A 24,180-nucleotide genomic window follows, 5' to 3' on the forward strand; every position below is an offset into this window, starting at 1 on the left:
GTGGTAATAGAATTCCTAAGTTGGAAATGTTTAAGTGTAGCAATCTGTTTGGAAAAGGAGGTGGGACCTAGAAACTTGTCTTAAATTTCAAGCACACTCTCTTTAATAAAATTACATGTTTATTTAGTGTAACTGGGAAGGCTGAAAAGGATCACTGTGGATCTGAGCCCCACCCCACAGTCACCTATTTGCTCCTATAATCGTAAGAGAGTTGAGTATCTGTCAGTAACTATCTCTATATCTTAGTTAAGTCATTCAACCTCTATGAGTCTGTTTTCTCACTTGAAAAATAACATTGTTGAACTAAGTAGACTCTGATTCCTTCTGGTTCTAATATCCTATGAGTTTCAAAGAATTATATAGGTTTGGTAACATTCACTGAGAATTGGATGCTTGCTCACTTTTCTGTGTACATCATTTATGCCTGGTTTATAGGTATAATAAATGATCAGCAACTGGGCCAGACACTCTGAAATGCAGACTTTTGAGCTATCAGCCAGAATAGAGGGGGTAGGGGTAGAAGGCTTGGGAAGTGCTACTTTTTAAAAAAATGATGCTACAGGGTTATTTCTATTGTCTCTTTAGGATCCAGAGGCTAGTTATGATTTTAACGATAATGACCATGATCCATTTCCCCGTTATGATCCCACAAATGAGAACAAGTGAGTAAATGTGGATTTGGGGGGAATATGTACTTTAAAATGCTTTTATCTTATTTGAGAAAATTACACTATAAATATGATCCGCATTTCAGCTCTTAGAAAAGTTTTCATGCACACCATCCATACCACAATATTTTGTTGCTTTTAAAACAGAATCCAACGCTTCTCTTTTTATGTTTCTTTTGGCTTATGGAGCCATATTTCAATTAAACTTTCTTCTTATATTAAGAAATGCTCTTCTCAAATGATACTGAATAGTTATAGCTTTAGAAAGAATGTTTAGGTCATAAAGAGTAAAATCTCCAGCCCATCCTAACCCCAATTCCTCTATGAATCATTATTATTAGCACATATTTGATGTTAGTTATGAAAATAAAAATAGATGATGATGACAAATCCTCATGACTTCTTTTGGTGGCCACAGCCATGCTTACCAGTTCCCTCAGAAAAGTATGGCTAGATACCAGACAACAGAGATGTACTCTGAGGCCTGGTCCTCAAATCCGAAACATTTTCTGGGCACAATGGACTAGTCAGCAATATCTCTCAGAGTTTCTGCTGAGTATTGTAAGGCTAAAGGGAGGAGAAAAAGAGTATTTCTGACTCCTAAAATAATTCTCCCTAGCAACCACAATGTGATAAGGAAGCCCAAGAGCCAGAACTGGCAAAGCAAAAGGCCAAATAAAAGCGAGAGGCAAGAGACTTTAACCTTTTTTTCCCAGCCACATGTTCTCAAGTGCCCATATCCAGGTGAGAAGTCATCTTTTGCGATGTGTCTCATAACTTCAAGAAGACTTTCATATTTTCTTCTTCATTTGCTCAACCCAGAGGAGACTTGCACCAAAATAGATCAAAGCCAAGGCAAAATTAGGGCTTGTTGCTACAATTGGGATGGAAAGATTCTATATGAAATGCTTTCATTTTCTCTCTATATGGCTTTCTCTCTTGGACTATTATCCAACTTGGATTAATTGAATTTTCTTTCATTTGCTCTCTTTCCCCCTCTTTCCCTCTTCCTTCTCACTATTCTCACTCAAAATTCTCATGTGGCTGGTGCAGTAATGTTGACCTAACATTTGTGTCTTTGGATGGTTCACTCCACCAAAGGTCCAACAAACACCAGAAAGAGGGCTGAAGCTCATACACTTAGCCTCAACTTCTGGGTGTATATTTCCTCCTTGGGGAGATAGGGAGGCTTGAGGAGGATTCCAAGATACTGCTTATTTCAGTGCCATTTACTTCTCAGGCTTATTTCTTAAAGGGGTTGACTACAAACACTGCTTAGGAGTTAGAATATTCTAGTAACAATACAATGGAAACCACTCCTCTGCAAATCACTTGGCCCTTGGAGGAAAGTGGGAAGTCTCAGGAATTTATGGCAGGAAACCCAGACACATTTTCAGCCCTATTTCTGAGTCAGTGCACTGCAGGACCAGGAGCAATATACGCTCTTTTGGAGCATGACCCTGTAATGTTAGCCTGGCTCGTGGTCATAGCTTTGTCAATTTTCAGTATAGAAGCTGACCTTGAGGAAATCACTTACCTCTCTCTGCCTCTATTTTTCATTTTGTCTCCTAAAATGGGTGACGAGGCACTTGCCCTTCTGAACAGAACTTCCTAAGGAAATGGGCAATAAATTCTTGGAAGAAAAGGGCCTTTATTCTAAGAAGTTAGAATAAAGAAAAAATGACAACTCTCATTCCACTCCCTTGGTCGAGACCAAAAGGGAAATCTGCTCTCAGCTGTATGGGTGCATGTGAGGAGACTGTTAGCTGGATGTGTCAGCCTTCTTCCTAGGCGGTGTCCTCTAGGTCTGGCCCCAGGATCCAGTGTAGGTGATAAATTGTGTTGTGGTTGCATAATAGCTGAATACTTGGTGAAATTATATTCTCTAGAGTTTCTGCACTCATGAGATGAGGGACTCAGATATCCCTTTTCCTTCCCTCCAAAGGGAACAGTCTTTTTTATCCTGTATTCATAATACTGGATAGCCAATTGAATAGCCACATTTCCCCCAATTCACAGAGTTCCAAAGCCTTCAAAGAAGTAGCCCATATAATAGTACTTATTTTGTGCCTACCATAGACCTCCCACATAGCAGAGAGTTAGTGTGAAGAGCCAAACAGTTAAGAGGATGGGCTTTGCAGGTAGATTTAGATTAAATATTAGATCTGCCACTTAATAGCTGGGTGACCTTGAACAAATTATTTAACTTCTTTTGTGCCTCAGTTTTATCACCTATTAAAAAGGGGTAATAATAGTAGCTACTTTGTTGGGTTATTATGGGGATTAAATGAGTTTATATATGTAATTAGCTTGTATGGTGTCTGGTACATAGAAAAAGTTGTGTTTGCTATGATGATGATGATGATGATGATGAACAACTAAGACTTCCTTTCAGTAAGAAATCAACATGACAAGAATAATATCATCAGAGAGGAGCAGAGTCAGAGACAAGTCCATTTTCTAAGCCAATTTAGAACCTGCTTTTTGAAAATTACACAATAAGTAACTACCTCTCTGGGTCCTCTTGACTATCAACCAAAAAGTTAGCACCCCTATCATTTATCAAAAGGCATAATAAAGAGTAGTTACTCTTTTAGCATGTTGTCAGAAATAAATACCTTAGGTTTAGAAAATGAATGGCTCCATTTTGTTTTGGACTTTATAGCAGTTAGAGACCTATTATCTCCCAATTCCAAGGGCATTATCTCTCCAAACTATCTGTGTTGCTGCTGTTCTTTATTACTATGTAAATGAGATTATTAGAGCTGCATTTGAATTCTCCTCTGCAAATCAAAAGAGGAATCGCTAAATAATAAAATCTCAAAAGTGCAGGTAACTCTTACTATTAAGCTGGCATGAATCTATATTCAGAATTTCAATACCACTTACAGATTATTTTTCTAGTTAAATAACATGTGTCACAAGGATATTTTAACCAGGATAATAGTAGTCTTTAAACTATCTTGTAGAATAATTTTTAAAAAATCAATTTGTTTAAACGCCAGTTACTACCATTGTTCTAAGATAATAAAGGGTTCTTTTATCTCAGAGCCTAATTTAAGGAAAGAAAAAAACTGCAGGTCTACAAAGAATGACATAGTACCACTTTGATGAAGCCTTCTGTTTTTCTCAAGGTGTGGAGGTGGGAAGTGAGGGTAAGAGGAGGGAAAAATATCAATCCTTTTTTTTTTTTTTTTTTTTTGTACCGTGATCCTACTGCACCTTTCAAGAAAATAATTTTCAGTTTGTAAGGGGAGATAAATAATAGGTGGTGTCACATTGCATCATTTTTAGGACAGAGGTGCTGTGCTGGGGATGTCTGCCAACAGTTTGATTCTGTTGGCTCAGGCTGCAGATTCTGCTATCCTGGCCCTATCTCCTATCCTGTGTAAAAGGAAATACTGGTAGTGGAGACTTCTAGGAACTACTTCCCAGAGGGTGACATCTCAGTTTCTCCTTCTACAAAAGCAAAGAGGGCTAATCTATCAAAGAAGCATAAGAGTCCTTTTATGCGTTCAGTGTGCACCCATTTCTCAAGAGAATGAGTCTGTTGGTCAGGGTAGCTTCAGTTTCAAATGAGAAAATCCTAACTCAAAGATTCCGTAAAATGAGGATTTTTAAAAAAAATTACCTAAGATATAGTCTAGCTTCAGGCATTCCAATATCAGGCTCTCAAATATGCTACTAGGACCCCAATCATTCTCTATCTCTTAGCTGCTTGCTTCCAATTAGCTTTATTCTAAAGAAAAAAAAAAAAAAAAAAAAAAACCTCGCCTGGCAGCAAGATCCACATGGCTCATATGGAGCTTAAAACCGAAGATTCTAGAGAAAGAATAGAATTCTCTTCCCCAGAATATGCAACAATCCTTGAAAGCTGTCTGGGAAGAGGAGCCTCATGATAGAATCACAAAGAATGAGGGAGAGCTACTTCCCTAAAAGAGAAAATGCTAGGAGAAAAAAAAGGCGGCAGATGTCTGCTGCATTAGGAAAGACCATGAATTAAAGATAATAATATTGTTTTGACTTAGGATTCCTCTCCAGTATTAACATGAAGAAACAGAAACATCATTTAGTAAAAGGAGACCAAAAAATCATCTTTGGTACTTTAGTGGGGAAAAAAAAGTGAAACGGGATTATTTTGGATAGTCAATTTAGAATATTTATTCTAGATTGGGCTAGAGTAATAGAGGTCCAGTGTAGTAATGCCTAAAAGTAGCTGGCTGACCGTGTTGCTCAGAACTAACTCTTCCCCTTTCCTATGTGAGCTCCACCAAAGCACCAACAGCTTTTACCCTGCTCCCAGGTACTTCTACAATGGAATGAACTCATGAAATAAATTCAAACTAAAGTACTTTTGACTTTTGACTCTCCTGAGGTCGGGGGAGGGGGGTGCGGTGGTGGTGGTGGTGGTGGTGGTGGTGGTGGTGGTGGTGGTGGTGTGGGAAAAGATGCTTATTATTCCCAGATTTTCAGAATTGATGCTTTAATGGTGGACTCTGCTCTGTTTTAGAGATGGACTTTTCCCTCCAGATACTTGGAAATCATAAATTGCTCTCTTTGCCTGATTGCACAACCAGTCTTATTCAGGCTTCTGGCCCTGATCAGAGTTGCAGGAGGGCCTGGTTTCCCAATTAGCCAGTAGTGTCCTGTTAAAATCTCAAACTCCCTTTGGCATCAGAAAACTTCAGTCACTTTAGTTTGGTGGAGTATGGTTAGAGGAGAGGAAGAGGGCTTGAGAGGAGAATTCTGTTCTACTTATCCTACTAGGACTGGTCCAGGATAACCTACTCCAAAGGAAGTCACTAGACAGGGAGTGAGGAGCCACTTCACTGAAAAGTATGGAGCAGAAGCCATTTCAAAGAAAAGTGTCAGAGTTGCTCATGATAGTATCCATAGCTAGCACTTCCTGAGTTCTTACATTATGCCAGCCACTATTCTAAATGCTCTACATGCAATATCTGATGGTTTTGCCACAAAATCCCTGAGGACAAATAACTTACTCAAGGTCACACCGCTAGTCAGTGGCAGAAGGTGGAATTTGAATCATGTACTTTGGCTCCAGTACCTGTATCATCTGATACATACACTTCATCTAATACTGATGGGAAGGAAACGGCAACAGGCTAACAAAAAGTTAGTATGGCCATGTACCATGTACCATGGGTTCATGTGCAAACAACAGTTTGCTCTCATTTATGTTTTATAATTCCTATTTTTAAATCTTCAGACATGGGACCAGATGTGCAGGAGAAATTGCCATGCAAGCAAATAATCACAAGTGTGGGGTCGGAGTTGCATACAATTCCAAAGTTGGAGGTAAAGCAGAGAGTTGTTCCCAGAGTTTTACACTTCAATTTGAGTCTTGCATCACTTGGTGTGAATGAGGGGGGAGGGGGCTTTCAATAATCAGAGGAAGAAATGAATTCCATGTAAAATATGCTATAGGATTTAAGTGTGATTTGCAAACAAATCAATGAATCTGGATTTCTAAAAAGTGATAGCTGAATATAGCCTACACATTTTTTGTGGGAGAAAAACAGTAATGTTGAAAGACTTTTTTTTTTTTTTTTTTTTGTTGAAAGACTTTTGAACTAAATCTAATTTTCTCTGTGTGCTAATTTACAAGGATTTGTTATTGAGTGCTTGCTAAGGGAACAGAAGGAGGAGGTAAATTTAGGCAAAGACTTTCCCTGCCTCTCAATTCTGTCCTTTTTCATTTCATAGCAAATAACTGTCTTAAAAAAAAAAAAAAAGAATACATACGTGTTACATGAAGAAGTGAAAGGTTGTCTCTAACAGCACGGATTTAGAATTTCTAGTTGTTTCAGTCAGTGTCTTTGTGGGGAAACATGGTAAGTTCTATCGGGGCAATCTAATAAAGGAACTAGTTACAAGACTTAAGGGAAATCATCACTAGATTGCACACCTGACTAATAGAACACTGTAGGTTAACTAACAGGAAGTAAAATAAAAACTTAAAAAAAAAAAGAGTAAAGGAAAACAAATAAAGGTTAACTAATGAAAACAGATGTTACCACCTCAGGCCTAAAGGAGCAAGGGGAAGGAGAGGGTCAGTGGCAACTAGAGCAAGTTGTGGTCCTAGGAGAGAACCACTGGACAGGAGATGTGGCTCCGAATCCAACAACAGGGCTTCTTCTAGGCAGAGGATCCCAGGGAATGAGTACCTCACTTTCCTCTCATCCCCCAACTCTTGCTACTGTTCTCCCTGACTGATTTCCAACGGGAAGGCAAGAGAACCCACTGATGCATTCCATGTGAAGATGGGTGGACAGTGGACATGCAGGGACTCCCAGAGACATAATTGTCTCTCCTCCTTTCATATCTCTCTACCTTGGGTTTTCACAGTTAGGCTATAAGCTTTGAGTTTAGTTTGTTTTTGAAACTACATAAAAAAGATCAACTGTAGAATATGCCAATGACCGAAAAACTCCTTTAAACTCCGCCTAAGTACACCTTGAATTTGATTATGACTTCCTTTTAAGAAATCAAGTAAACACACATCGTGGTACATATAATGAATCTCTAATACAACAGACTATCAAATTGTGTGTCATTCCTGATCCCTTTGATACCAGCATTGTCAAAATGCTCTTCGTTTTTCCCTTTTTACAAGTACTGTTAATTAATAAAAAAAAAAAATGAAAGCAGAAGCACAAATTGGATAATCACCTAGAGAAATAATTCACTTTTTAAGTCATGATGAAGTGTCTCACTATAGTTTGTGAGAGAATCTTCTGATCCCTTCATTTTAGAGAGGAGTAATCAGAAGTTAAGATTCTCAAGGTGACAGCTAGTTTGTGGCGATGCAGAACTAAAACACAAGACTCCTGATTCCAAGTCTATTGAGATTTTTTTTTTCATTATTCCACCTTTGACGGTCTAGCCCAAAATGTATTTTCAATAATACTTTTCACTTATAAGGCACCACATCAACACATTAGAGGTGCTGTACTCCGTAAGTTCACAGGTTGGATTTGGGTGCCAAATTTCTGGGATTCAAGTCCCAACTCCCCAGTTTCAAGTTGTGTGGCCCTGAGCAAGTCATTGTCCCTTTCTGGATTTATAATCCACCTGTAAAATGGGGAAAATTATGGCATCCCCTCATATGGGCATCATAAAGATAAAGGAGTCTGTACGTTTAGACCTGTATGGTAGCTGCATAGAGTATATCCTCAATGCACATAGCTGTTATCATCCCCATTTTAAAATTGAGGAAACTGAGGCACAGGAGGTTAAGTGGCTTGCCCAAGATCACACAACTAGTAAGTAGAGCTGGGATCTTCTTTTCCTCAAATAAATTTTAACCAATTTTATTTTAATCAATACGACTTTCACTAATTGTGTTAATTACATGTTCTTTTACCTATGCTCCATAGTAAATAGCAGTGTGCAAATATAAGGCTGTGCACTTCATTATCAGCCTGAAGCCAGGAATAACCAGGTAGCTAGCTGCCTGTATCTGTCTAAATTGCCTTTGCCTTCCTGGCTCTTGAATGCATGAGTCTGATGACGGGTGACAGCCTGTTAGAAAGTACAAAGAGCTACTACATCTGCCTTCTCCTAATGAAAAATGATTCCCCCTCAGGAGCAAAATCCATGGCAATGATTTCATCCTTGAGATTATTCACAAGAAAAGGAAGCATGTTCCTTGAAAATGTTTCTCGACAAACACATAAAAGAATGGCCTCTGGGTTATTTTTAATCAGTGCTTAGAAACAAGAGTTCTTTCCCTATTTGTTAGTTTCTTATTGTGGATAGATCTTTTCAAGCTACACAGTGTCCCATATAGAATCCTTCATATGGCACACGCTGGGCAATAGTCATTCATGGTCATGGACACGTACTCATGGACAGGTAAGGGGACGGCTGTTTGATGCCTCTTTCTGAAAGCTGTCCTGTCATTTTCAGGTTATTGGGGTCAAAGGAGGGGACACATTTTGCAATCATTAACAATCATGGCCACTGCTTAGTGCATACAGTTATCTCTAAAGAGCAGATAACAAAGCGTATGGAGGCAGTGACTTGTATCTTCCTTCTGTGCTCGTAGCAGCCTGGTCACAGGCACTTGAGGCATCCAGTGGTTACCTGGTTTTTAACTCTTTCGAGTGTCTTTTATAAAATGAATATTAAAAAATAAAAATAAAATGAATATTAAGAGCATGATGCCATTCTACATGCATATGCTCACATCAACTTCTGTGTTTTTTTGGTTTGCTATTCAGGCATAAGAATGCTGGATGGCATTGTGACTGATGCTATTGAAGCCAGTTCAATTGGATTCAATCCCGGACATGTGGATATTTACAGTGCCAGCTGGGGCCCAAATGATGATGGAAAAACTGTGGAGGGGCCTGGCCGACTAGCCCAGAAGGCTTTTGAATATGGTGTAAAGCAGGTAAGATGTTTAATATAGACCCACCTGAAATAAAACCTGACCATTTGGATAGGAAGGACCTGGAAGGACGTGTAATTTGTATGTAAAGAAATGGCTTTGAATTTCTTGTCATTGCTTACAATTTGAAATGCATTTAGAAAGCCAAATCATTCTTCAGAGGGATGGAAGTTAAGGGTTAAGAGTTTCTCCCCATTTGGGTCTGACATCCAACAGAGATTCTTTACTCTTAGAATATTTACCTTAAAAATACTCCGAATATGTCCTTTCTCATTTTACTGCTGCTTTTGGGTTTTTTATACTAGGTAAACAACTACCCAGATTTCTTTCAAATCTCTGGAAACACATCCTTAAATATAGCTACGTGCTACTTCCCATTTCGTAAAGGCCTGCTGCAGACTTGTGCCTTGATGGTGTTGCTCTGTTTATACTGCATTCCTACCAGGATTCTAAGGCCTTGTTCTGCCTGGGATAAAACAAAAGTAGAAACTTTGCAAAGTGCAAATTCAGAAGTCATAGGCAGAGTAGCCTTGGCTCTTCATTCAATTGAAGAATCTCTTTTAATGCAGCTGCAAAACAGATCTGAATAATGCCTGATTTTGTCATTCCATCAGTCAGCCAGAAGATTCAAGCAGAAAAAAAGAGAGGAAGTTCAAAGATTCAAACACAGTGACATAAGCCAAGGGACGAGTGCAAAAATATGAGCAAGTGCTAAAGGCCAAATTATGAATCGGCACAGTAAGGAAAAGAAAGAAAAGCACTCACACAGACCATCCCAGGGAGGGTCCAGGTGAAGGAAGACTAGCAGAGTCACAGCTCAGGGGCTTCTAATATGCAGTCTTGTGAGATTTCCAACCAGATGCTGGAGGACTTAGAGTGGAAACAGACTCCAAATAACTATCTCTGAGAACTTACATGCATGCATTTATGGGGGATTTCACTGGGATGTGACAGCGGTCCCAGTACATGATAGATCTGATATGGTCTGGCTTTTCCTTTAGGGGAGACAAGGAAAGGGCTCCATCTTCGTGTGGGCTTCTGGGAACGGGGGGCGTCAAGGAGATGACTGTGACTGCGATGGCTACACGGACAGCATCTACACCATCTCCATCAGCAGCGCCTCGCAGCAAGGCCTGTCGCCCTGGTACGCTGAGAAGTGCTCCTCCACCCTGGCCACCTCATACAGCAGCGGGGATTACACCGACCAGCGAATCGTATGTTGCTTTTGTCTAACTCCTCTGCTTGGGTAGGAGAGCATGGCTTGTGTTCAACAAGATCCTTCGGTCAGTATCTTTGGTAAAATTGATTTGCTTAAGCTTGATGACTCAGAAAGGCTCACACTGTACTCAACCTGAAAGGCTGGCATACGTTGGGAAGGCTTCTCTCTCAAGGATAATGACGCCTCTGCCAAGAAGATGTTGCGCCTCTGTCATTTTTAAACTCAGCCCTGAGAAGCCACTAAGTTGTCATTACACACAGCCAAGAATCCAAATGTCTCTCCTGCTTGTGTGATGCCTCCCTGAAAATAGCCTTAACGGAGATTTCAGGGTTTACCACCCTTGTAACTTGTTGATCCTTTAATAGCAGGGATATGGTCTGACATGCTCTTTAGCAGATGATAAAAATACAGAGCATATACTAGCTACATCTCCTAAGAACGGATGACCTGCAGGAAAATAACCATCTCCATTTCCCCCGAGATGGACTTCTCAGCGTCTGAGTAAACAGCTCAGGAAGGTTATGTGCTCACAGAGAATCTCCAGCCCACACTTGGCTGTGCCTTCACTTACGTGAGTCAGACTGCCAAGGGCAATTATTGGATTTCCCTTCAAGGGCACAATGATGAAGGGCCATTCGGGGCCCCTGAGAACAAAGAGAGGTACTCTTAATTTTAAAACGTATAGCCCCCAATTTAACTCCTGATACAGAAAGAACCAACTGGCTAAAGTATGCAGACTGTAATCTTAGCAGAATAATAATAGGTCATGATCCAATTAGAGTGTGGGTGAACCCCATAATAGATATTGGGATGTGTGTAAAATTCCTATTAATGGCATGTCAAAACAAAACAAAAAAAAAAAGGTCAGTACTCCTTTTTATACGAGATCACTATTCTGGAACACTGCCTGTTTCTGCAACTAACACTAGTTTAGACGTTAAAACCCTAGGCTCAGCTTAAAAGCACTGGCCTCCCTCTCAGGCCCTTATATTCAATTACTCAAATAATAGTGTTCCCCCCAGGAATTCTTTAGGGCAGGCCTATTTGAGAGCCTTTGAAAGAGGCCTATCAGGCATGTGTCCCCCTTGCATTCAGAGTCCCAGGTTGCTCTAGTCCCTGGGGGTATCCAGAGTCGCTTTCCAGAAAAAGGCCCTTTTGGCATCTCGGTCAGCATTTCTGTCCCTCTTGTGAGCTGCCATGGAGGAAGAGTTTCCGTCCTTGTGAAGATCCCTCCCTAGGTACACCAGCCACAGGAGAGCCAGCTGGCGGATTCTATTTGAGACGTTTGCAATAACATAGCTTTTGTCTTACGCAAACCTCGGCTCAGGCAGCTCTGGGACTTAGTGCGTCAGTAGGGAGAAAGGGCAGCCTGGTTTCCGCAACCCTCTAAGGAGCCGTGCCACTGTAACTTGCGAAATTCAGCGACTCCAAGTGGGAAGCCAAAGGAGGTGATAATAGAACAAATTATTTTTTTACACCTCCCTCCCACACATTGAAATCTCTAGCTAAAAATGATCATGCGGGAACCTGGGTGGGTGTCTTGTTAGAAATCCTCTGGCCCGACTGCTTGCTCAACCAGCACCGCGGGGGTCCTTAAGGCAGCCTGATCCGAAGTCTTTTTGGTTTCCTCCCTTCAGTCTTGGCAACCTCCTCATTAAGCTAAAATTAGCCTGGGTAATTCCTTATGTGCAGTAATATTGCATAAGAATGCTTTTTCACAGATAGGATCTCATTTTGGCTTCAGAATACGAGTCAGGAAATGTCAACCTCATTCTACAGATGGGGAAACCAAGTGGCATGTCCATGGGACACATTTACCGAGGAGTTTTTACAATTTGAAACCAGATCAGAATCTAGCACACTTTTTATTTGAAAAACAAACAAACAAACAAACAAAAACACCATTCTCACCCAAGTGCAAATATGGACACTAACCCATGGCCATCAAATTATGTCAACAGCAAGCGCAAAATACACACTGAACACATTTTGTGCGAGTACTCCTCATCAGATGGGGTTACATCCTTGTGCTGAGGAGGCAGTCAAATGTTAATCCGAAGGTGAAAGGGAATTTTGCATGAGGCAGGATTTCTAAATATGCCAGACTAAACACAATGGACCTGATGATTAATGGGCCAGCATGATTCACAGTGATTTTGAAACTGTCCCTTCTTCACAGACAGCATTTCGTTTGGGAATCTCAGAAGAGAAAATATTCATAGTGGGAGTACTTCATCCCCAGAAAAGGCAGCCTGATGCCAGAATTATAGACAAGTTGCATGTAGAGGAGAGTGAACTAAAATATCAGCAGATGGCAAACATCCGCCTGGGTTTTAGAGGAGGAAGTAGGGAAGGGAATCAGCTGAGATTTCTGACCGTAGCAGATGCGGCCCCTGGTTAACCCCCAGGGACAGGGGCACACTCCTCACATGTTCTCCTGCATTTCTTTCCTTCCGTTTGCCACCCAGACAAGCGCCGACCTGCACAATGACTGCACCGAGACCCACACGGGCACGTCGGCCTCCGCACCCCTGGCTGCTGGCATCTTCGCCCTGGCTCTGGAAGCAAAGTAAGGCCCAGGAAATTTCTAATCACCTTGACTGCCTCTCCTGCTTCTTATTAACATCTATTGTCTTCTGAATTGTGGTTACAATAGAAAACTTAGGAAACTATAAAAAAAAAAGAAAGCAATAAAAAATAAGCTCTCTTCCAATGTAGATCTAACACACACGCAAAATTTTACAAAATTGGAAACTTAGCATAACCATTATCTTGCAATTTTTAAAATATACCCTATAATCTATTAAGAGCACTTTCTCTTGGCTAAATCAATGTTCCCTGACCTTTACAAATTCATGCTTTCCTCCCAACTTCCCTCCCACTCAGCTGCAAGGCCTTTTCACTTCTGTTTATTCCCAGCAGGAAAGACTTCATCCAGATAACTTCCTGTGGGTAGTATTGGGAACAAGCTTATAGAACTTCCTTCTTTTCCCCACCCCCCCTCAGATTATATAAGCCCAGTCCCAGAGCTGATCTAACATATCAGGGGGCATGAGAACTAAAAAGAGAATTTTTATCCTTTTGTAGTATCCCACTATATAAATGCAAATTATATTAAAGTCATTGAATCATGTTTAAATACCCATTCTGTCCATAAATATCAATTGTCATCTCTCATAATTTCCTGAGGATAAACACCCCTAATTAGAATTTCTGGGTCAAAGAGTGTGCATGTTTTAATGATATTGGTACATATTGACAAGTTACTGTTTAGCAAGATTATATCATTTTCCCATCAACACTAAATGTGTGAAAGTGCCAGTTCCCTTACCAAAGTTACTTTTATCATCTTCTAAATGTTTGCTATTTTGATAGGGGAAAATGGCATCTCAATTTTATATGCTTTCATTTCACTACTAATGAAGCTCAGTATCTGATATTCTTTGGCCATTTGTCATCTATGATTGCTCGTTTATGACCTTGATTTTGTTTTATGGCCTTAGTATAGAGAAGCTATCAATGCTTGGTTAGTTTGACATTTACCTTTTCATTTTATTTATATGTAATTTTTATTGCGGTGAAGTTAGTACGTATATGGTTATATTCGTCCGTGCTTTTCTTTAAGGCGTTTTCCTTTGCTTTCACACTCAGAATAATATTTACAACCCCAAATTCGATAAACATTTATTTTTATGTCTTTTGTTATGTTTACTTTACGATGTTTAAGTTCTAAATCCCCCTGGAATTTTAGTGTATAATGTTAAAAAGGGTTTTAACAATATTTTTCCCTCATATGGGTTACCCAATAGTCTCTTAACACAGAGGAAAAAAATCTAACTGCTGCGCATTGTGTATCCACAGCTTTTTATTTGTTTCTGCTTTCTGGTGGTAAGAAAACTTTAAACATCAAGTCAGGTGCTGTAGTTGCGCGATAGAGAAGGTGGATAAATTTGTAAGTTACTATTATCTTTCTTAAGAAGATTATCCTAGAAGACCATCTATATTCTCTAGAGAGAGAGAACAAAGCATTCCCCTCATGCAATATTCAGTAGACAAGGTTCATGATGGCAGAAAAGTAGAATACCTTGGCCTGTGCCACCACTGGAAAACCCCTGAAGTTGCTAAGTCTTTGTTCTGGAGAGTCCAGTGTAGGTCCAAGAGCCCCTGGGGCTGCCTGTGGAGTTGTAGTTTGGCCCTGGTATTTCAGCAATGGGATGGCCACAGTGGCTAAGAAAGATAGGCCCAGAGGTTTGTACCAAGAATTTACCTACTTGGAGGGGCTGGGAGGATATCTGGTAAGCCCTGGGGCTCAGCAAAAGAGCAATGTTCAGAATCTGAGTTCACTTGTTACAGGAAGAGAATGGACAGGGGGCAGAGTCTAGGAACAAAAGGTAAGAATGGCATCAGCAGATCCTTGAATTTGGATTAGAAAATTGCTTTTAAAAGTGCTTAGAAAAATAATCTAAACACTCAAAAGTGCAAGGAACATAGGGCTCCAAGTTCTAGGCATATCACTAGCTATGTGACCTTAGGCAAATTAATCTCCAACTGAGGGCTTAATTTACCATCTATAAAATTGAGGGGGCAGATCAGACCATTTTTTCCCCCAAACTTCTTCCCTTTATAAGACTCTGATTGGAAATTGAAGGTATCAGCAAATAAAAGTAATCCAACATGAATTGTTGAGTTTGGTGATGCAAAGTCCAGAGTAGAAGAAAATAAGGTTCAACGAAGGCAAGCAGTTTCACACAAGTAGTACAATAGTCCTATGATATTTATGATTTGAGGATATAACTGTTAGTTCTAGGAAGCTGAAAAAAATCCTTAAAATTTTAAGTTTTGTCTACCCAACACCTATCAGATGCACGTAAATAAAAGTAGTCAGGCCTAAGCCATCCTTGTCTAGTGACCAGTATAATAGAAAAACCTGTCTCACTGAATAGATGTGATATCAACTTCATGTAAGAGCTGAAAATTTAAAATTGTAACCTCTGATTTCTAAAATTTCAAGCTTTTTTCTGTGCAAGGAGAAAATGACAGAAGAATGATCTAGCCTCATCAACGTCAGTTAATTTTTAATAGGTTAGTTTTAAAGCAGGAGCTTCACGGATTGCTATGAAATAACATAGATGAGTTTCCAGCAGTTTGTGAACATCGCTGAAACTAGATGCAGAATTGCTGGTGTTTGTGTGACATTTTTCTGAAGGAATGTTCTGTTGGGTCTATCAGATTCTCACACTGTTCATGATTTAAGAGATACCAAGAATCCATGATCTCCCTAGTACATATAAAAAGAATTTAATTCCTTTCCTTTTGATTCAATCATCAGTAAGATAGACATAATCTAGCTTACATTTTATATACTTCCTGCCAAAGTACATGGAAATTCTTGAAGTGTCTGTTCTCAAAGAGACAGTTTTCTGAACTCTATTCAATTGTCTATACCGAGATGATTATTTCAAACTCTGAATGCCAGTATTTCTAAAAGTGCCCCTAGATAATCAAGATTGGGAGAAATCATTGAACCAAATGCTGCTCAAAAAACAACTATGGAGACTGAAGAACAACTGTGAGCTAAATTTATCAAGAATAATAACATTCAGTATTTGTCAGGTTCTTACTATGACTGACATTGCGCTAACCTCTTTGTGTACAATACTAATTCAAACCCTTACAGCAGTCTTGTGACAAAGAAATTTCTAGTTGCATTTTACAAAAGAAAGTGAGGCTTAGAGAGGTTGAGAAATGTAACCAAGATCCCACAAAGAGATGCAAATTCAGATCCGTCTGACCTCAAAGCTGTGCTATCAGCTACTATACTATACCATACCATACCATACCATACCATACCATACCATACCATACCATACCATACCATACCGCCTCCCACAGCCCTGCAAGGGAGAGGAGATGTTCAGTGGCAGTCTATCATCCCCTCCAAGACAGGGGCGTTAAGAAGATTGATGCTGATAGAGGAACACCATAACTCATGTGCCCCTGAGTTTTTCATAAAAGGTTCCTTGTACAGCAGGTTACTTATTATGCTACGTTAAATAAGACACAGCTGGGGGACGCCTGGGTAGCTCAGCGGTTGAGCATCTGCCTTTGGCTCAGGGCTTGAGCCTACATCGGGCTCCCTGCATGGAGTCTGCTTCTCCATCTGCCTTTATCTCTGTCCTCCCCCCCCCCCCCCGTCTCTCATGAATAAACAAATAATAATAATAATAATAATAATAATAATAATAATAATAATAAAAAGACATAGCTGGAATACCAGGGAATGGGAAGAGGAGAAGGAAAGAGAAAGAATGGTTTCTGGCTCAAATATGCATAGAGGAATACTTTCCCTTCCCCTGATTATGCATAATCACCTTAGGAGTTTAATTAGTAGACAGATTCCCAAATTCTAATGTCAGCAACTCAGATTCATAAGTATCTGGTATTTGGCCTAGAAAACCCCGTTTTTAATAAGTAGCCCAGGCAGTACCTTTAAATTTTGAGAAACAACTGCCATAAAGAGGTTTTCCTATAACCTCATCCAGTTGTGTTTGTAAAGATACTCAATAGTATCAATAGATACTTAATAGGCATTAAACACACACACACACACATATATATATATATATATATATATATAAATAATGAGAGACAGGAATTCCTTGGACTAATGCCTCTGGCACCATTATTGTCAAGCAGTCAGTATACCTAAGAAAGACAGCAAGCAATTACCTCAGTCTTCTGAGGAGGAGAAAAAGAATTAGAGTACGTACTAAGAGAACAAAATATCTGAAGTAAAACATTGAATTCCTTTACATCTCTGGAAGTATTAAACATACAGATGAACCCATCTTCTGTTTTCATGAAAGGCTAGAGGAAGGGAAATAGGACTTCAATGCTGCATAAAACCTTTGGATAAAGCATATCAAAGAAATCCCTGACTCAGAGTTGGAAAGTGAAATGTTGGAAAGTCTCCTGGTTACAAAGTCTTTAATATCTAGGCTTACTTACATATATTTAGAGGCCGAACCAGATAGCCTATAAAGTTTTTCACTTTAGAATTCTGTCTCCAGATTACTTTACCTTCACTAATTAGAAGCAATGCTTAATTTCAACGTTTAATTCCATAACCCTTATTTTCTATAAACATATCCTTGATTAGCTACCTAATGCAGTTTTTAAAAATTTAATTATTGTGAATGCTGTTGAGCACTAATTAACAAAGGAAGGCTGTCAGGAATGAGATGCGCTATTGTTAGCGGCTCCTTTCCATTTATGAAATGCAATCTCACAAATGAAGAATAACTGTTAGGAAAACAAGCTTAATTTTCCTAATTGCATGACAATGAAGCTCCATTGAATATTTTGCAAAGAATACGTAAAAGAAAATAAAAATAATAAAACCTACAACTAAATATAAATGTTCTGCTATAGAAAATCTATGCTTAGTGTTTATTATAACCCTGAGTTATACCACTTCCTCTTTCCAGCTTCCATATATTCACCTGCTTACAGTGATGGTTCAAATGGGAAATTGGTGTATTTCCCATTGGCTACATCGATAAGAGGCTTTTACCTAAAACTTGATTTAAAAAACTAGAAGGAAGCAAGGATTTCAGTAAAATGCTTTATAGAACAGAATTAGTTTCTGCAATGAGAAAATAGCCATTTCTGCTAAGCTAGTTAATTATTCCCTAATGTGGGTTGGCCAATATAGAAACACAATCTAAATGAGGTATTTATGATATTGGGCAGATAGAAGGTCTGAATTGTAAAGAATTCTGAAGATTATCATACTCGACCCTTTCAACTTACAGAGGAGTTACCCCAGGCCCAGGGAAATGAAGTGACTTGCTGAAGATCACATAGGTCTTTGGTAGTAGAATAGGGTTTGTTGTGCTTTCTGTTTATTACTCCCTATTCTGACTTGATGATCTGAAATAACTTCTAATTATCTGAATTGGTTATATGCTTGTATGCCTTATTCCAACTTCTACTATTTTTTTAAAGATTTTTTTTTATTTATTTATTTATTTATTTATTTATTTATTTATTTATTTATTTATTTTAGACAGAGAGAGAGAGAGAGGGGCAGAGACACAGGCAGAGGGAGAAGCAGGCTCCATGTCAGGAGCCCGATGTGGGACTCGATCCTGGGACTCGATTCTGGGACTCCAGGATCGTGCCCTGGGCCAAAGGCAGGTGCTAAACTGCTGAGACACCCAGGGATCCCCAACTCCTACTATTTTAGCTATGGCAGAGAATTGGCTAGACAGTTTGTTGAAATATAAATATAAAATTCATGCCCCACCTTCATTTTGATACAATAGATTTAGGGTGGAATTTAGGAATTTTCACTATTTACAAGTGTAAATATGTAAATTATGAGGCAGGCTGTCTGGGACCCATAAGAATCACTGACTTATAGTCTTTCTGTGCACTCCATTGGTCACTCACCGGAGTGAATTGTTATGTTTGTCAGGAGCTGAGATGAAAGAGAGAACTAAGCTGCCAGATAGCAGAATAGCTAGTTAAAGCAATAAATTTAAAAATCAATTTAATTGTTTACTACAATGTTTTAAGCAAGAGTCAAAAATCAGAGAAAATGTGATTTCTCCATTCCACTTTCCCCCATGGAAGAGTGCACCAGTTGAAGGGGAGTGAAGTAGCACAGACATGGGGCATCACATCACTGTTGAAGGAAACTCAACCTAAGGCCCTGCTAGTTTTATTGACTCTGGGGTGGGGGTGGGGCAAGAATGTAGGTTGAGAGGAAGGTACTCTGTACTGAATCAGAGTGGGTAAAACTGTCTTCAAGGTTTTCTCCTTTTCCCCCTATAAGGAAGCCATGGGCAGAGGCCAGAGGCTTAAAGAAGACCTCTGCCCACCATCTCAGATAGGAGACCTAGGAATGAAAGCACAAGGGGTGGGAACAGAAACATGGCAAGAGCTTGCCCAGGTAGGGGACCTGAGACCTTAATGATAACTCCTTCCAGAGATCACAATGTATGTGCTCGGCACCCAGGTTGGTGTGGGGAGGGCAGTTTCCCTTATGGGAAACTACTTGCCTGCCAGGTAGACACTTTGCCATGCCTCTAAAGAGATCTGAAAATCACATGTGGGATTTTAACCAGGGACCAGATTCCTCAATGTTTAAGAATGTATGCTGCCTCTTTCTTGTCACAAGGGGATTGTTTAACCAGTACATTCTGGGCTCTGGGGAAAGATAGCAAATTGAGCCAGATTCCCCTGATGGTTGTTACACAACTTAGTGCTAAGATGGAAAACCCGAAGACTAAACACTTGAGTATTTATCTATTAAAAAAATGCTTGGGATCCCTGGGTGGCGCAGAGGTTTGGTGCCTGCCTGTGGCCCAGGGCGCGATCCTGGAGACCCGGGATCAAATCCCACGTCGGGCTCCCGGTGCATGGAGCCTGCTTCTCCCTCTGCCTGTGTTTCTGCCTCTCTCTCTCTCTGTGTGACTATCATAAATAAATAAAAATTAAAAAAAAATAAAGTCAGGTTGTTTTAAAAATAAATAAATAAATAAAATAAAAAATAAAAAAATGCTTGATTGGCTTGATAGAAACAATACATGTCTCAAAGCTAAGGGAAAACTTGTGATCTTGAAAGAATCTAATGACTAATAGCACTAAGTTTTAAAATTATTGGGGTCATTTAATACTTAGGCACATTCAATTATTCAACCAACCAATGTTTAACTTAGCATATACCCTGTGCCTGGCATTCTTCTCAATGGTACACATCAGAGAATTAGATAAATAACAATCTCAGCCCATCTTACAGCTAATTCTAGCAGGGGAGGCAGACATTAATAATATACAAAACAAGTGAGTTGCACAGTATGTTAGAAGGTGATAAGGACTATAAAAGAAAAAAGCAAAACAGGATAAGGGAGCTCAGGAGTTCGCAAGGAGAATTGAAATTTTAAATAGAGTGATCTGGGAAGGCTGCATCTTCATTTTAATAGACCCAACAATCCCATGTATCTCTGATATATCTTACATTGCTGATAAATTAATCTTACCAAGACTTCTGATTGTACCATTTCTTTGCTCAAAAATCCTTGATTCCCCATTTGCCAAGGGATAAAGTATAAGCTCCTTTCCCTGGTGTGCTAAGTCCTCACCATCTGGCTCAGTACTCTCTCACCTTTTCCCTGCTCCCACAAACTAGATGCCTCACTGTACTCTCTGGCTACATCGTATCCTTTTCCCCTTGTAGGTTTTGTTCTCTTGCCCCCTCCTTTTTCCATCTCTCTCTACTTCCTGACATTCAACCCAATCTTCAAAGTTCAGACAGAAATTTCCTTCCAGCAAAGCTTTCTTCCTACATCTTCCATCTCCAGAGTTCTCCTTCCTCTAATTCCTGTAATTCATTATTCCCTGAATGTAGCATTCAACAGATACACCGTAGTTCTAAAAAGCTTTAGTTCCTTTGCTGGATTGTAAGCCTCTTAAAGACAAGAACCATTTCCTTCCATGTCCCCAAAGTATTCAGCATTGTACCTTGCAAGAGTGATCTCAAGTAGCTAAGAGCTTCTTGATAAGTTGTTTGCTTCAAATTTGAATTCCAGTGTTGTTAACATACAATGTTACATGAGCTTCCGGGGTAAAAGGTAGTGATTCAATCGTTTCATATATTGCTCGTGTTCATCAAGATAAGTGTACTCTTAATTTTTATTTATAAGGAAAAGAGGCAAAGGTCTTTAAGAATAGGCAACCAGATTGTGTCTTTAAAATCTGAGTCTCTCTAAGAAAAATTGAAAGCCTCATCTGTGGGCACATAATGTTCAAAGTGCCAAGGCTGTTAACAGACAGTTGGAAGACTAAAGACACAAAGGAAGTGTTATCATTTAAACTTTTTGTTCCACTTAAATTTAAATAATTAAAAATCAGGGACCAACTCTCACATTTCTACAATACTGAAGACCAAATTTTACTCAGAGTAGGAGCTTACATGGGAGAAGTTTTCAGTACTGTATTTTAAATTCTGAATAAAAAAGACATTCTGAAAGAAATACATGCTAGAATTACATAAGTCTACTTACAAAAGGCACTGCATAATCTATAAATAGAAGATGCTTGTTTTTATCACTTACTTTTACAAGGAAACATCATTTTGTCTCTGAAAAAACATTTTGGGCCACTTCCCCTCCAGTCCAAATCTCACATGGCGAGACATGCAGCACTTGGTTGTCTGGACCTCTGAGTATGATCCGTTGGCCAATAACCCTGGATGGAAAAAGAATGGAGCCGGCTTGATGGTGAATAGTCGATTTGGATTTGGGTTGCTAAATGCCAAAGCTCTGGTGGATTTAGCTGATCCCAGGACCTGGACCAGTGTTCCTGAGAAGAAAGAGTGTGTTGTTAAGGACAATAACTTTGAGCCCAGGTAAGTGTCTTCAGGAACTTTAAAGGTGTGTGTGCCCATGGCAGTATTTGATCATAACATGTGTCACTCTGCCTTATTTTTTTCTCAATTACCCTTCTGAAGTAGATGGAATAGCATTTACCATCGTTCCCTGTGAGTCCATGGGAATCACTGAGAGATCAAAAATCTGCAAATCATGTTAGCATATTTCCATTTTTCCATTTCCTAGCCTACCTGTATTCACTTTAAGATGTATCATTGTTTTATATGTTAGTAAGAAAATCACTGCCAATTACACTATTACCATCAGTTTTAAGATTAATCCCAAATTCAAAGATGTTATTTTTTAAAATGCATCTTAGAATTGATTAAATGTAGTACTTGCCAACCAGTATTATCCAAAATCTATTTCTAGAAGGGCCTCACTGGGGCAGCCCAGGTGGTTCAGCAGTTTAGCACCTCCTTCAGTCCAGGGTGTGATCCTGGAGACCCGGGATCGAGTCCCACGTCGGGCTCCCTGCATGGAACCTGCTTCTCCCTCTGCCTGTGTCTCTGCCTCTCTCTGTGACTCTCATGAATAAATAAATAAAATCTTTAAAAAAAAAATAGAAAGGCCTCACTTCATGCTACAGTACTATGTGATTCATGATTTCTCTTCTATGAAGTACCCTCTGCATATTGCTTTTACATAGACCACATTCAGCCTACCAGATCGGGCCACAGAAGCAGAATCTGGTATAACTGTTTTGTCATTCTATCAAGGCAACCATGATTTTACTAAAGACCCTCTCACAAAATATCTAAGGGTGGGAGCCCTGGGAAATATTCATTATGGAGATAATATCATTTCTTAAGGGATTTGATTGGAGTAATGGACCACTTTTTAATGGGTCCAAGGCCAACCTGCTTGAATTCAATTCCATAGCAATAAGCATTATATTCTTATATCTGGGTTCCTTACCATTTTCTTTTCTATTTTATTTTATTGTGGTAAAAATACTTAACATGAGATCTATCCTCTTTAAGTGTACAATACATTATTGTTGATTCTAAGTATAGTTGTTGTATAGCTGATTTTCAGAATTTATTCATCTTGCTTAACTGAAATTTTATGCCCATTGATTAGTAACTCTCCATTTGCCCTTTCCTCTAGCCCCACATAATTCTTCTTTTTGCATCTATGAATTTGACTATTTTAGAAATCTTTTGTAAGTGGAATTATGCAGTATTTCTCTATGTGATTTATTTATTTCACTTAGCATGTCTTCAAGGTTTATCCATATTGTTGCATATTTCAGAAGATTCTTTAAAAAAAAAGAAAAGAAAAAGAAGCTAATATTCCATCATGTGTATATACCACATTTTCTTTTATCCTTTCATCTGTTGATAGACATTTAGGTTGCTTCCCCATCTTGGCTATTGTGAATAGTGTTGCAATGAACATGAGATCTCTTCAAGATCCTGTTTTCAATTATTTTGGATAAATATCTGAAGGTGGGATTGCTAGATCATATGGTAGTTCTCTTATTAATTTTTTGAGAAACCTCTATACTGTTTTCCATAGTGGCTGCACCACTTTGCATTCCCACCAATTGTGCAAGGGTTCAAGTTTCTCCACGTCTTCCAACACTTGTCTTTTGCTTCTTTGAATACAGCCATCCTGACAGGTGTTTGGATTTGCATTTTCCTGATGATTAGTGAAGTTGAACATTTTTTCATATACCTGTTGGCCATGGGTATGTCTTTTTTAGAGAAATGTCTATTTAAGTATTTGGCTCATTTTTTAGTTGTTCTTAATTTTTTTTGTTGTTGTTGTTACGGAGTTGTAGAAGTTCCTTACATATTTTATAGATTAACCCTTTATCAGATACATGGTTTGCAATATTTTCTCCTGTTTTGTAGGTTGTCTTTTCATTTGATTGATGGTTTCGTTTGCTATACTGAGGATTTTTAGCTTGATGTATTCCCACTTGTTTTGGTTACCTATGCTTTTGGTGTCTTAGCCAGTGCCAAGACCAATGTCATGAAGCTTCTTCTCTATGCCAAGACCAATGTCATGAAGCTTCTTCTCTATGCCAAGACCAATGTCATGAAGCTTCTTCTCTATGTATTCTTGTAGACTTACAATTTCAGGTCTTATATTTAAGTCTTTACTCCATTTTGAGTTGATTTTCGCATATGGCATTAGATATGGGTTCAGTTTCATTATTTTGAATGTGGATATCCAGTTTTCCCAGCACTCTTTGCTAAAGAGACTCCTCTTCCCCTATTGAGTACTGTTAGCATCCTTGTTGAAAATCAGTTGATCATATATGCATGAGTTTAATTCTGAGTTCTCTATTCTGTTGCATTGGTCTATATGTCTCTTTATGCCAGTACCATACGGTTTTGATTACTGTAGTTTTGAAAAATATTTTGAAATGAATAAGCATAATACCTCCAGCTTTGTTCCTCTTTCTCAGGGTTGCTTCGGCTATTTGTAGTATTT

The 24,180-nt window shown here is 39.1% G+C and overlaps 1 protein-coding gene and 1 long non-coding RNA gene across 3 annotated transcripts in view; one reads left to right on the top strand and one right to left on the bottom strand.

Annotated features, from left to right (window-relative positions):
* LOC140612692 (uncharacterized) overlaps positions 1-21,966 on the bottom strand; it is a 94,897-nt gene extending 72,931 nt beyond the window's left edge. Inside the window, exon 1 of one of the 2 annotated variants that reach the window (XR_012013855.1) lies at positions 21,421-21,963. This is a non-coding gene — a long non-coding RNA (uncharacterized lncRNA). Of the gene's footprint in view, positions 1-21,420 lie in introns of both variants that reach the window. The other variant, XR_012013856.1, reaches the window with a different exon arrangement.
* The window catches only part of PCSK1 (proprotein convertase subtilisin/kexin type 1), a 41,705-nt gene that overhangs the window by 10,079 nt on the left and 7,446 nt on the right, over positions 1-24,180 (top strand). Inside the window, exons 5-10 of the mRNA XM_072790543.1 lie at positions 586-662; positions 5,896-5,984; positions 8,912-9,084; positions 10,083-10,295; positions 12,769-12,869; positions 21,480-21,713. Of these exons, the coding sequence (XP_072646644.1) occupies positions 586-662; positions 5,896-5,984; positions 8,912-9,084; positions 10,083-10,295; positions 12,769-12,869; positions 21,480-21,713 (887 nt within the window). The remainder of the gene's footprint in view (positions 1-585; positions 663-5,895; positions 5,985-8,911; positions 9,085-10,082; positions 10,296-12,768; positions 12,870-21,479; positions 21,714-24,180) is intronic.

Source organism: Canis lupus, chromosome 2, assembly GCF_048164855.1.
Source record: "Canis lupus baileyi chromosome 2, mCanLup2.hap1, whole genome shotgun sequence".
NCBI classification, from domain to species: domain Eukaryota; kingdom Metazoa; phylum Chordata; class Mammalia; order Carnivora; family Canidae; genus Canis; species Canis lupus.